This window comes from Larimichthys crocea, chromosome III, assembly GCF_000972845.2.
Source record: "Larimichthys crocea isolate SSNF chromosome III, L_crocea_2.0, whole genome shotgun sequence".
In the NCBI taxonomy this organism is placed as follows: Eukaryota; Metazoa; Chordata; class Actinopteri; family Sciaenidae; genus Larimichthys; species Larimichthys crocea.
Window position 1 is genome coordinate 11,312,417 of NC_040013.1, and position 12,312 is coordinate 11,324,728.

General features: G+C 40.7%; 3 protein-coding genes across 4 annotated transcripts in view; 2 read left to right on the forward strand and 1 right to left on the reverse strand.

Annotated features, from left to right (window-relative positions):
- The first annotated feature begins 432 nt into the window (after positions 1 to 432).
- Positions 433 to 3,539, forward strand: srd5a2b (steroid-5-alpha-reductase, alpha polypeptide 2b). Its single transcript, XM_010729877.3, has 5 exons — positions 433 to 1,324; positions 2,623 to 2,786; positions 2,879 to 2,980; positions 3,063 to 3,213; positions 3,321 to 3,539. The coding sequence occupies exons 1-5, from the start codon at positions 1,050 to 1,052 to the stop codon at positions 3,385 to 3,387; spliced, it is 759 nt and encodes a 252-aa protein (XP_010728179.3). The 5' UTR covers positions 433 to 1,049; the 3' UTR covers positions 3,388 to 3,539.
- Positions 3,540 to 3,560: 21 nt separating this feature from the next.
- Positions 3,561 to 7,086, reverse strand: mkks (MKKS centrosomal shuttling protein). Of its 2 annotated transcripts, XM_027278046.1 has the most exons (5): positions 6,336 to 7,086; positions 5,925 to 6,215; positions 5,656 to 5,837; positions 5,301 to 5,411; positions 3,561 to 5,197 (listed from the first exon to the last, which is right to left on the reverse strand). In XM_027278046.1, exons 1-5 carry the CDS (start codon positions 6,907 to 6,909, stop codon positions 4,769 to 4,771), a joined length of 1,587 nt encoding a protein of 528 aa, XP_027133847.1. In that variant the 5' UTR covers positions 6,910 to 7,086; the 3' UTR covers positions 3,561 to 4,768. The 2 variants fall into 2 exon arrangements, with proteins under 2 accessions (XP_027133847.1, XP_010728182.3); XM_010729880.3 differs by having other exon boundaries at positions 5,925 to 7,086.
- A 189-nt stretch (positions 7,087 to 7,275) lies between these two features.
- slx4ip (SLX4 interacting protein) overlaps positions 7,276 to 12,312 on the forward strand; it is a 31,222-nt gene continuing 26,185 nt past the window's right edge. The window contains exons 1-2 of the mRNA XM_010729882.3: positions 7,276 to 7,602; positions 8,827 to 8,884. Of these exons, the coding sequence (XP_010728184.3) occupies positions 8,858 to 8,884 (27 nt within the window). The 5' untranslated portion in view covers positions 7,276 to 7,602; positions 8,827 to 8,857. The remainder of the gene's footprint in view (positions 7,603 to 8,826; positions 8,885 to 12,312) is intronic.

Here is a 12,312-nt window from a genome sequence, read left to right on the forward strand (position 1 = left end):
TCTGACTTTCTTAAGAAGATCTATCTATTGCAGCTCCCACTTCATAAATTAACTTGGATAAACATGTTTCAGGCTATACACTAAGGCAAACCAAATGCTGCTGCCTCAAAACAAAAAAAGAAAAATCCCAGTTGGCAGAACACGTTGGTGACTTGACACTGTACTATTTCAGTTCATATTATGCGGAATCACAACTCCCAATATAAACAGTCTCTAAGTAATAATTATCAGATTATAACTGACACACTATTTATCCTGCAGCAGGATTATATTCAGTTGCTGTTTCATGTGAGTGAATGAGTCATTAAGACAAGTCGGCACAAGAAGAACAGGTTACAGTTGTTAACATCTTCCCTTTTCCTATCAAGACTTGAGAATATCCAGTAATTTCACTATTGTGCTAAAATTATTCCTCAAAAGCACACGGGATGATACATTTCAAACCTCAAACAAGGGAAGATAAAAAGGTTTCAATGCTGTAATGCAAAATTATGAAGTTCTGATAATAATGTAAACAGAAATTGTGACTTTGTGATTGTGAAGTTGTGGTATGTTTAGTTAAGTGCCTCAGTCTATATTTACATTTCACACATTTCTCCCACTTGGTAATACCAAGGACTGGAAAAACTTAAATCACTTTGCAAATTTGCTCACACATAAAAATATAAACAGTGACATGATTTGAGATTGGCGTGGATGTTGCTGCGTTTTCAAAGGGAAGGCACAGGACCAACACAGATGTCTAATAGATGACTTCATGCTATCCATCCATTCTGTTCACTACTTATGTAACTTCAGCAATTAAACACCAGCAAGTACATTCTAAGAAAAAAGGCTAATCATAACCTCATCACCACCAGCAATGTTTGTACCCACACTGAAAAAGGGACATTTCAGCAGTTTGGCACACCTCTCTCTCGCTCTTTGGGAGGAGTCAGAGGGGCTGTTTAGTTTACATTCATTTGACTTCACACAGACGCTTAACGTTAGTTTGTAAGAGAGAAAACATTGATGCAACACTCTCTGACCCTGAGGCGCCGATCTGCAAGATGCACTGCTATGGGGATTTGGTCAACTATCTCTGCTGTGGGATGATCCTGGCAGGACTGGGGCACATTGTCCATCACAGGAAGACACAGCCCTCCTATGGACGCCACATGGAACTCTCTCTTGCAGCTCGGATGATCCCAGCCAGACTGGCCTGGTTCATCCAGGAGATGCCAGCTCTCCTGGTCCCCCTACTTTTGACACTCACCTCACACAAACCGTCCAGTATGGGGAAGTACCTGCTGCTTGGGACCTTCTGCATTCACTACTTTCAAAGGTAAGAGCAGAGACAGAGACAGCAGAGACAAACCAGACAGGTCTGGTTTTGGCCATTTCAGTTAAATTTCTGTTAGTTGTCACACTGGTTTCTATGATAATTTAGTTTTTATTATATTTACTTTGTTTTACATTGCCTCACACCTTATTTTGTCATATTTACCTTATATTACTTTGTGTACAGTATATGTGTACACTGAATTATGTATGGATCTGGTTGCTTATATTTATATTTAGGATTTTTGATTTGATTATGAGACTGATCCTAAACAAAATGAATAATTTGTTTAGTTCAAACGTCTTTCATTAATGTACAATAATAATGATTACAACCTTTTGTACATTTTGTACTTAATGATAGACACCAATAAACATTTTTGTATTATCAGTATCATATATTATTATTAATTGTAACCTGGAGTGTATAACCTTAACTTATAAGGTTAACTTATAACTTACTAACAGTAAGTTAGATAATTACTGTACCCTGGTCCGACTCAAGAAGCGAGGGAAGACTAATGTGCAAGATAAACACAAATATGTATTTACACAACAACAAAGTGAACAAGTGAAATCCATTCGGATTTAAAATCCCCTGAATAACCAACAAAAAAAAACAACCAAAAATAAAGTGTCCTTTCCAGTTTATAGCTGTTCTGATAGCAAAGTTCAATGTTCAATAAAGTTCAGTCCACAGTCCATTATAATCTATGTCTGTCAAAGTCTATTTAGTAAACGTACTACCCGGGTAGTGTGTATGTGTGCAGTACGTTGTTCAGATCTTATCTGATCCAGGTGTGATTCTTCACAAAGATGAGGAAGATGGAGGATTGTGCATCCTCTTCGACTCCGTCTCGCATCAGATGGGAACCCCTGATCAATATCAACACCGTCCGAATCGATGTGAATCCAGCAAAAAAAACAAAAAAACAATCTGCATAGCAGAATATAAAGTTATCAAATACACGTAATAAACCCAACTGCAATTTTCATTGGGTTACATAATTATTTTGGTAATTACAAACTCCTAGATGCAGAGTATGTATTCAGCCACACTATACGTGCCAGATCACAAAAATATTTGTGAAGGAAATATCCCGCTGCTATAATCTGAAGGCTAAAACACTCTGAGGAATGCATTGGTAACCTCCCATGAAGAGTGGCGCCTTTTTTCCCCCGGAACTTAAATGCTAAATCATTTGTACAAAATCTCTTTGCCTAGTTGGAAAACAAATTCTTTGCATGTACCAGCATGGATAAAATGTAATATTACCCCCTGCTTTATCTACTAAATCACAGGACATTTATCTATTCACTACTGACCAGAGGAAAGCCTTTCCCGTTGAGTGTGATGGTATCAGCAGGTTTATTCTGCACTGTGAATGGTTTCCTGCAGGGACACTACCTGCTGCACTGTGTCCACTTTGATGATGAATGGTCCGCTGACTATCGCTTTAAAACTGGTAGGAGAAATACGGATTTTTTTGCTTTTAAGTCTTTCATTTTCAAACTATAAAAGGCCAGGGTAAACATATAAAATGAACGTTTATTTTAGGTTTGCTCCTGTTTTACATTGGAATGGCCATCAATATACACAGTGACTATATTCTACGCAACCTGAGGAAACCAGGAGAAGTCGTTTACAAGATTCCCAAAGGTAAGTTATAAAGGTCACAATTGAGTAACATCTCATTCACTCTGTGCTTGTAGTGACTTGTGGTCTTCTTAATCTCCTGTAGGAGGTCTGTTTGAATATGTGTCTGGTGCCAACTACCTAGGAGAGATAGTGGAGTGGTTCGGCTATGCTCTAGCCACCTGGTCCCTTCCAGCACTCTCGTTTGCTGTGTTTAGCCTGTGTTTTATTGGACCGAGAGCCTATTACCATCACAGGTGACAATAATGAAAAAAGCTGTTCTGACACAGGAACATGAATTTAGCCATATTATGCCATTTTTGGGTTATGCAATGGTTATGGTTCTTCTGCTCCTCTGTTACAGGTTCTACAAAGAGAAATTCAATGACTATCCCAAGTTTCGAAAGGCTTTGATTCCATTCATCCTCTGAGAGAAAAAAAAAAAACTGGGCTGCTGTCTCGTGAGAGCAGTTGATGATTGAACCGCCTGAAGAAGACAGTGTACTCCCATTACTGTATTTTTTATTTTTTTTGACAGAGACAGCTGAAGAGTGACAGGAATGTGGAGAGAGAGATGGAGAACGACATGCAGCAAAGGGCCGCAGGTCGGATTCGAACCCTAGGCCACTGCTCAGCCTTCGTACATGGGGCGGATGCTCTACCAACTGATCGACACCCCTGATTATTGTATTTTTAAACAGAAACTACACTCATTTTACTCAACATGAATTGAACTCTTTTATACAAACTGCTATGTGAGAAATTCTGGGGGGAAAAAAAGGCACATTTTGTGACAAGACAAGACATTTTGTGTTGTTTTTGTTTTTTTTTTAATGCAAAAACTAAATGTACAATCTGCACAATAAATTCTAACAAGTGACACATCTAATTACATGGACTGGAATTTAATTCAGATTGTCTCCAACATGTCATCAAACAAAATACAGTAAGGCATTGTAGTGGAGCATTTAACTGCCTGGGGGTAATCTTTGTATCTACCCACATGGTAGGTGGCAAGTGTTTTTCATACCAGCCAGCAGGTTCAGACTGGTATCATTTTGGATGTATGGTAATGTAGTGAAAAATAAGCAGTGGGAAATGAATCCCTGACAATTTTTGATGCCGCCTACCTTGTCTTACAGCACCTACTACTGTAGTCCTCACCAACGGCAAATACAGCAGAATAATGTAGGATTGTCTAATAACATTAGGTCTGCAACTAAAGATTATCGATTAATCTGTTAATCAATTTGTTAATCGCTTTCTCAAAACTGATCAGTTTCTTGGTGTATGAAATGCCTAAAAATGAATGTCATGTTTTGTCAACAACCCAAAGATATTCAGTCTGGAGGAACCAGAAAATATACACATTTTAGACTCAAAACAATTATTTGATTATAAAAATAGATTAAAATTAATTCAGTATTTGACAACTAATCAATTTATCTCAGCAGCGCATGATAACTTGTTCCCCACGAGCTGAATTCTTTTGATTCACTTGTTGTGATAATTTAAAAAAGGCTTTTAAATTAAGCTTTTAAATTCTGCATGATTGGCTGGAAAGTTCACAAAACAGAACAGATTAATAATAGCAATCACTGTAGTGATCAGTATTTGTTTGTAATATTATTCATGTGTAGCACAGTATATCAATGACTACCAAAAAGGTAAATCACAAGACGTTCCCACAGACTCACTCAGGGCAACGCTAACATCTAGTGTCTGAATTGAATATTACATCTGAGTAACAAAAACAGCATTCATTCCATGTTTTATCATCAGAGTTCCACACTAGATAAAATGTCTATTCTGCTAGTTCATATCCTGAATAACATACCGCACATCCAGTGCTAGATTAGCAGTTTCTACAGCCACTTGCAATCCATTAACTTTAGCTGTGAAGGAGTCAAGCACACTTGGCTCCACAGTAGTGTCTCTAGTCAGTGGTGCAGGTGAGAACTGTGGATATTTAGTGTTTAGGTAAGTCCACTTCTTATCTGGGCTAGCTTGCACCAGTCCACAGCCACATAAACCCAAGCTTTCCTCCATGTGTTCTTCCATGACATCTGCAGGACGAGTCCAGTGGTGAGCATGAGTCAGGTCGATTAAAGAATTCCCACCGTCATGCTCCAGCGCTGTTACCACAGACTCCAGAGAGCGGCAGAATCCTTCCACTGCAAGAAGGTATTCCGTCTGTGAGCACCTTAATGCCTGTACAGTCTCTGTGACTTCATTCACGCTCTAAAAGATTTGGCATAATCAAGACATGTTTTAATGAGGTTGGTGTGGAGATATTTGGAATCAATAATAGTGGACTGCTTTAAGACTAAATGTTGGATCTCACCTTGTGTCTGATGTAAGCAGCCAAGTGGGTCTCTGTACACCCGCCCCCAAGTAAGGCAGCTGGTTCTCTCAGGGTGAGCCTCAACACATGCTCTATCTTCTGGCACACAACCTTTAAAAAGACGTGCATATGCACACATCAGTTGCGTTTGAAAAATATCTGATGCCAGTTGATGGATGCTTTTATCAAAAGTGCTGCAGGAGGACTGAAACTCTCCCCCTGGCTGTGCTCGTTAAACGCTCCACCAACTCAGCTTCACAGGGTCATATATTATTAATCATTTTTCTGCTTTATTGAATAAAGTAAAGCCCCAGAGGACAACAGTTAAGTTCCAACACGCCTCATTTCATCTTACCTTCAGCTCACTTAACATTGTCTCGTTCCTGTGACAGAGGATCATCGTGCAGATCGCTGACTCTCCAGGAGGATGTAAATGCAGCATTGTCTTGGATCCAAACTGCCTAATACTGAGATCCATCACCTTCCCATAGGCCTTGGCTGGGATTGTGCTCTGTAATGTGGCCACAGGCTGAGCACCTATTTGTTAAAGTGGACAGAAATGGAAGAGGACTTCTAGATTATATTAATTTGAAATAATAGATCCACCAAGGATTTAAGACCTACCTGTCAACTGAGTAAGTGGCTCCATAAGAGTGATCCCCAGTCTCTCTATCACTATAATACCATGACTCCTCAGGTACTGCTGAAGGACTGGATGTATGACCTTCTGGCATACAAAGAGCTTCACCTCATCTTTAACCACCTGTTTGCCGAGCTCGAGGAGTTGATCCAGGATCTGTGCGTCTGTGTCTACACCTGGGTGCACCTCAATTATCCCGTCTCCAAGTTCAGGAAGGTCTCCAGCAAGAGATGCACTGAACAGCACTGTGCGCAGGGGATTTGAATGCAGGTTCTCTATCTTATTAAGACAAAAGATATCAGGCATGTCCACCAGTAAACCTGGAAACACTGCAGAGTTTAGCACAGGGTGGCCTTCAACACACACAGTCACTATATTGCCAAGTTTGACTATACCTGGGCTGTTACAGGGGACAGTCAGCAAAAAAGCTTGCACAGCCAACCTGCTGATGTGAAGTGCCTCCGGCTCTGTTAGCACACATGCTGGTTTGCTGGAGATAATACTGTGAGCCAATCTGATCAAGTTGTGGCTGCTGCAGAAGTCAAGCTTCACTTTACAACCACAGTCTTCTTGTTGTAGGTAACTGGTGCACAGACCCAGCAGGTGTTTGTTCACTCCAATAGTCACATTTCCTCTGAGGCCAGACTGCTTTGCTTGCTCAATGAGCGACAAACAGAGGATGGCAGCAAACAAGCCGCAGTCACTGAAACGAGAAACGTGGTTCAGAATGGAGGTTTTTATCAGGTTGATGAAAGGCTGTGAGGAGGTGATGGCTGGCAGGAGGACTGAGGAGGTGGAGGTTGTTACAACATGACCTCCGATGTTGTTGTGAACTTGTTTTAGTCTGCCTGTGGGACCAAAGCAAGATCTCAATAGCTGCCAAAGTAAACGAAGCTTGTTACAAATGTCGGTGTTGTCCAGTGGTAGATCTGTGCAAAGAGATGGAGCTTTCTTGACGAGTCGAGACATCACTCAAGCAGCGATTTCCGAAAGCACTGGCACGGCAGGTGCACTGTACGACATGCAAATTAAATTGTGAATTTGCTTTTTGAGTAGCGACTAATGAGCCCTTCACGCCGCCTGTTTAATTTGAAAGAAAACGCTACCTTGCTTCTTCCATGTTAAGCGCCTTTATTTACCTATGACTCGAATAGTGCGACTTATAAGTTGCCTGACAGAAAAATAAACACATCTTTATTATAACTACACTACAACAAATCAAACAGTTTGATTTTATCTTATAGTGGCCATTGTGTGATTTTGATAATGTTTAGATACGATTCGTACATATTTATATTCGTATAAGGTAGAGATTAATACAGGCTTTATCAATGCGCAACTAGTTTCCATGGTCACGGTCGCAGCGTTGGGTCCTAGTGGGGTCCTGCTGTCACTTTCTCTCGCCTGTCGTTAGAAATAGTTTCTGTCGCGACATAAAATCAACATAAAACTTTAAAACTCCGCTACCGCGCTTCATAGCAGACATTAGCTGTCACTCTGCTGTCTTACTCGGTGTCTCCAAGGCATCCTTTGGCGAAAGTAACCCGCTAAAAAGCTCGAACCGTTTTTTGCCGTCATTGGACTACATCTTATTGGACTACAAACTGGGCGTGACGTCACCTCCCGCGGCCTCGTCGTTTGACAGATTCAAAAGTGTTGGCGGTATGAAGTCTGTTGTTAGTCCATGTGTACTTATATTATATTATAATATGTTATATTCATTACATTTGTTACTACGCGTTTGTAGCGTCATTAACGTGTCGTCTGCGACTGACGGCTCAACGCTGGAGCCGCCGTGTTGTTTCTTAGTAACCGTTTCGTCTTGTGAGCTGTTCATATGAATTGAACCGATAACACCGGATAGACCTTTATCCAGGTTTATCCACCACGGCACAACAACAGAACAAAGTGCTTTAGGGCTTTACAGTGCTGCAGCTTTAATCTATCACAGTCTAGGTTGAAGAACGAAGCTCAAATGAAATGATATCAAGTTAACTAACCGGTGTTAACTTTAGCTTTACTATCAAAACTCGTTACGTTAACATTAGGATTCAAATGACTGTGTTTAGGAGAACCATAATACCATAATACAGTTGTCCCTCACTATAACGCGGTTCACCTTTCGCGGCCTTGCTGTTTCCCGTTTTTTTTTAGTGTAATTTTGCATGTTTTTGTTTTGTTTTTTTTACAGTGTACTGTACAGTATGAACGCGCATTGTGTTCTGCGTCCTGATTGGCTAAGGGAGAACAGATTTACATAAATGTTCAATCGCTAGCAAGCGTGACTCTGAAGTGCTGTATGTTTGCAGTCAGAGAAACTGTGAAATACGCGTGAGTTACTGGTAATAATTCCTTATGTGTCAAACCTCGTAGATTGATCATTAAAATTAAATTTGTTAAAAATGTTTGGGCTTGAAAACAGGTTTTGGTCTTTGGTTTCATTTACTAATACACTATCGTACTTATTTTTGTTAAATCTGCGAAAGTTTGAACTTTGAGAGTGTTTAAATAAGAGAGAAATGGGAGAAAATGTTAATGCCTGTCTGAGAAAAGTGTATAAAAGTGTGTGGTTAAGGGTTTTACGGCCTTAAAACATGTATAATAAATGTAAAAAATAAAGCTGATTACTTCGCGGATTTCGTCTATTGCGGATTATTTTTAGAACGTATCCCCCGCGATAAACGAGGGACCACTGTAAATGTCTATAAGAAATGAAAAACTGTGCAGCTACAGTAACCATAGACAGTCCATAATAGTTTATGACAGTACAGCTAGTGTTATTTTTATTTTATAAAGCAGGTGCTAAACTAAATCTGCACATTGGACAGTGTGCATTTTTTTTAAGGCTGCCACCATGTGTAATTCATGACTATACACTTGTTTCAGGTGAAACTATCAGACTGGTGTGTTGACTGCAATGGCTCCTCTCAAATTTGTTATTAAGGTAAGTGAAAATGAAATATACAGCATGCAGACCCTTGTTGTGCAGTGTTGATCAGAATAGAATAGACACTTTATTGACCCCTCGGTGGGGAAATTCCACTCAAGTTTTTACATACATGCATAGGCCTGAAACAGACACACACACACACACAGAAAGAGCTCATAGACATGCAAAGGTGCAGAGATGGTGGAATGATGGGTAGCCACTTGAAGTCCCTACAGACTCAGCTACTGCCTAGTCGTATTATAGTGTCATATCTAATAGCGTTGAGTTATATTAATGTTAAATATTTATGTGCTTCAGCTATTAAAACATGAGGCTTTACGGGGTTTTTTTATGAACTGAAAAGGATCGAGAGATAGAAAAACTTTGTTATATTATATCATATTTATATCACTGACTCAGAATCTTCTCAGCAGACTTGAATCAATGCTATACCCATGTTACATTGTAAAAGTGGGTACTAAGATAATCTAATCACAAAAAAACTGGTGACCCCAAGTAAAATGTTATTATCTAAACATATTCTTTAGTCTCTTGTGAGTGTCGTGACTCGTGACTGTTGTTTCTAAGCAAAGGAGCTTTTAGATGTTTCTCACGCAAAACACACACATTAGATACAAAAAAAAAAAAAAGAATCTGCATTTAATTAAGCTTTTGTCAGTGTTCATGATAAACTGCTGTGTTTGTGTTATTGCCAAACAGACACTACTTCCAGCAAGTGGCTAGAGTTATTATGGTCTATGCTAAACCACTGAAAAGCTGTTGTGCAGTAGTGGAAAATATGCAATACAGGAGTATGCTTGCTTCTCTCGTCTTTGTCTTTACAGTATTAATACTCTGTTGCGCCATCTTTAATGTTGTTTAAACCCTCTCAGTAACAAATTCTTTGGCCACTAGGGGGAAGTACAGATACATGGTTGAACTGTCTTGCCCCCACATTCTGATGTTGTTATTCATCCCCTAGAACACGTTATTCAGAGTTTCTGGTCACCTTTTGTAAATCTCAACTGACTGCCTCCCTCAGAGCCTTTTGTTAATGGCCATACAGAGCAGAGGAAACTCATTCTATTAAAAATCAAAGCTGTTCATCCATAGACTGATGCTCTGTCAGGAATAATGCACATCAGATGTTTTTGTTAAGTGCAGGAAAAGCCACTGGTCTCTCTTTTGTTGATGTTTCATTTATTGAGAGTTTTGGACGAGGGCTGCAGACATTTGTGCTGATCTCTCACATCCTCCATAATGCCACGTGTGCCTAGTTGACCAGATATTGCATTCACTCCCTTTATTTGTTTCATATGCATGCCTGCATACAGGCTACTCCACCACCCCCCTCAGTCGGTTGTGGGAGAGTAAAACCCTGGAGGTTCACGGAAGGTTCCTTCCCACTGGGCACATAATGATACTGTTGTGTTACTCTGCCTGAGAAAATGCACACAGCCTTATACCATGCTTAACCAGATAACCACAGACAAGTATGTTAGAAGGGATCAATCCAAACAATAGCATTCGAGGCGCTACCCTGGTCTCCTCTTTCGCAAAACAAACACCACCGCCGCCATGTTTTTTAATAATGAATTAACAAAAATCTGCACAGACTGTGAGGATTATTGAAGCAATTATGAGTAATGTTCCCGGATTCTCCCTGCCATGTTTAGTAGGCTGTTCAGCAGTGTGTTTTATGATTCTTTCTCCTAAGATGTTTTCAAAGCAGCTCCCCTCCCTAGTCTGTGGAACTGCAGGAGGTGCTGGTATGCTCCTTCTTAAACAGGCTTAGACTATATAGTGACCTGCCACTTCTCAGACCTCCTGAAAAGGGCCTGCAGGCTAAAGCACTGATCCACTGAAGCGCTTTGCTCTCTGCCAGGACATTACTGCTGCAGAGCCCTGCAATCTGCCTTCTATTAGCAATATGCACTGCTGACTTTCTAACCATCTAATGTAGTAGGTTGAGACAGAGGTTTTTGAGAATAAAATATTGAGGTATCACAGAGCAGTTTAATGTCAGAGGTTTTTGTGCTGTTTAGTGTTGTTGTCACTGTGTAGATGAGCTCATATCGGACCACACATAGTGCCCCTGTACAAAATCATTGTACTCTGATTCAAAACATTTTGACACTTTCCAACTTGGGGAAGGTGACATGGGTTTGAAAAAAAATAAACCCTCTCATCTCAGTGTTATCATACAGAAATCACATTTCCTAATGAAAAGGCCAAACACATCTCAGCCTGCTACCAATTTCTCAAGGATGTGGCTGCCCGAGTTTTGTTTGCTGAGTGTTACCTGGAGATATTCCTGTCTGTTCTTGCTGCTGGAATTCCACTCTTGGGTTGTGTCTCTTTTTATCATCAAATAAAAAGGACTCAGGTGTGCTAACATTCACCTGAATGAAGGGAGCTTTGCACACAAAACTCTTCCGCGCACTATCTGTAAATAACATTCACTTCAATGATAATCAGGTTTCACGCTTCACCGCTCAGTATATGACAATTTGAGAAATTGGAAAAGAGATGTTGAAGGGGAAACCCAGGTGACTCACAGCACAGAAAGAGCTGGGACTGAGTCAAATAAAGCCTGAGAGCAAGGTTGTCACACCCACAGATCTAAAGAGCTCCCCTGGGTTCTTTGCAGACTTGCAGAAAGAGAGAGAAAGTCAGAAAAAGTAAAAGACAAATGGAGAGTGGGAGAGATGCAAGTTTTATTGAGTGAGACCGCATCTGCTGCCCTTTCTCTCCCAATGTAAACATCTGCGGCTGGTTAGTGTTAGCCTCTGAGCTAAGTGCAGTCCGAGAAGGTCTGGTTCTTATACGGCGCGATAGCAATGGCAAAGGGCAGCGAGGTGGGGAGGCGGGTGAAGCTGCTTGAAGAGTTTGGGCCCTGTGCCCAACTTGGAGCAGCACAGGCGGGAGGATGGAGAGCCGGGTCTGGGAGAGAGATAAGGGAAGGTAGAGAGTGTTTTGGGAACTGAGAGTGATATAGACCAGAGCCCTGAAGACTAGAAAGGGAAAGGAGCCGTCACAGGGTTTGAATCGGGATTTGTTTATTTATAGACAGAAAATATGAAGGAATTTTCTCATGTTGTACTGCGGACTATGCAGGCAACCTCGGACTGAAATGCTGAAATGTTTTTGTCTTTGTTAACCCCTTTTTCTCCTGCAGGTCATGGATATCAGATTGGCAGTGGGGAGAATCAGGATAGAGAAGTTGAGCTTAGCCTGCAGGAAGACTCAGTCCTATTCATTCACTGTGTGACAGCACACAAAAGATGGCACAATAAAGGATTTGGTATTAAGTAGCGCTCCTTGCCGCTTCTCTTTCAGCATTCAGCCTCTGTTCGTAACTCTGAAAGCCTGTGCAAGACAGAGAACAAAGCAGTGCTGGCCCACTTTAGTATGTATGAAAAGAGTAACTTCCTCTAGAACTT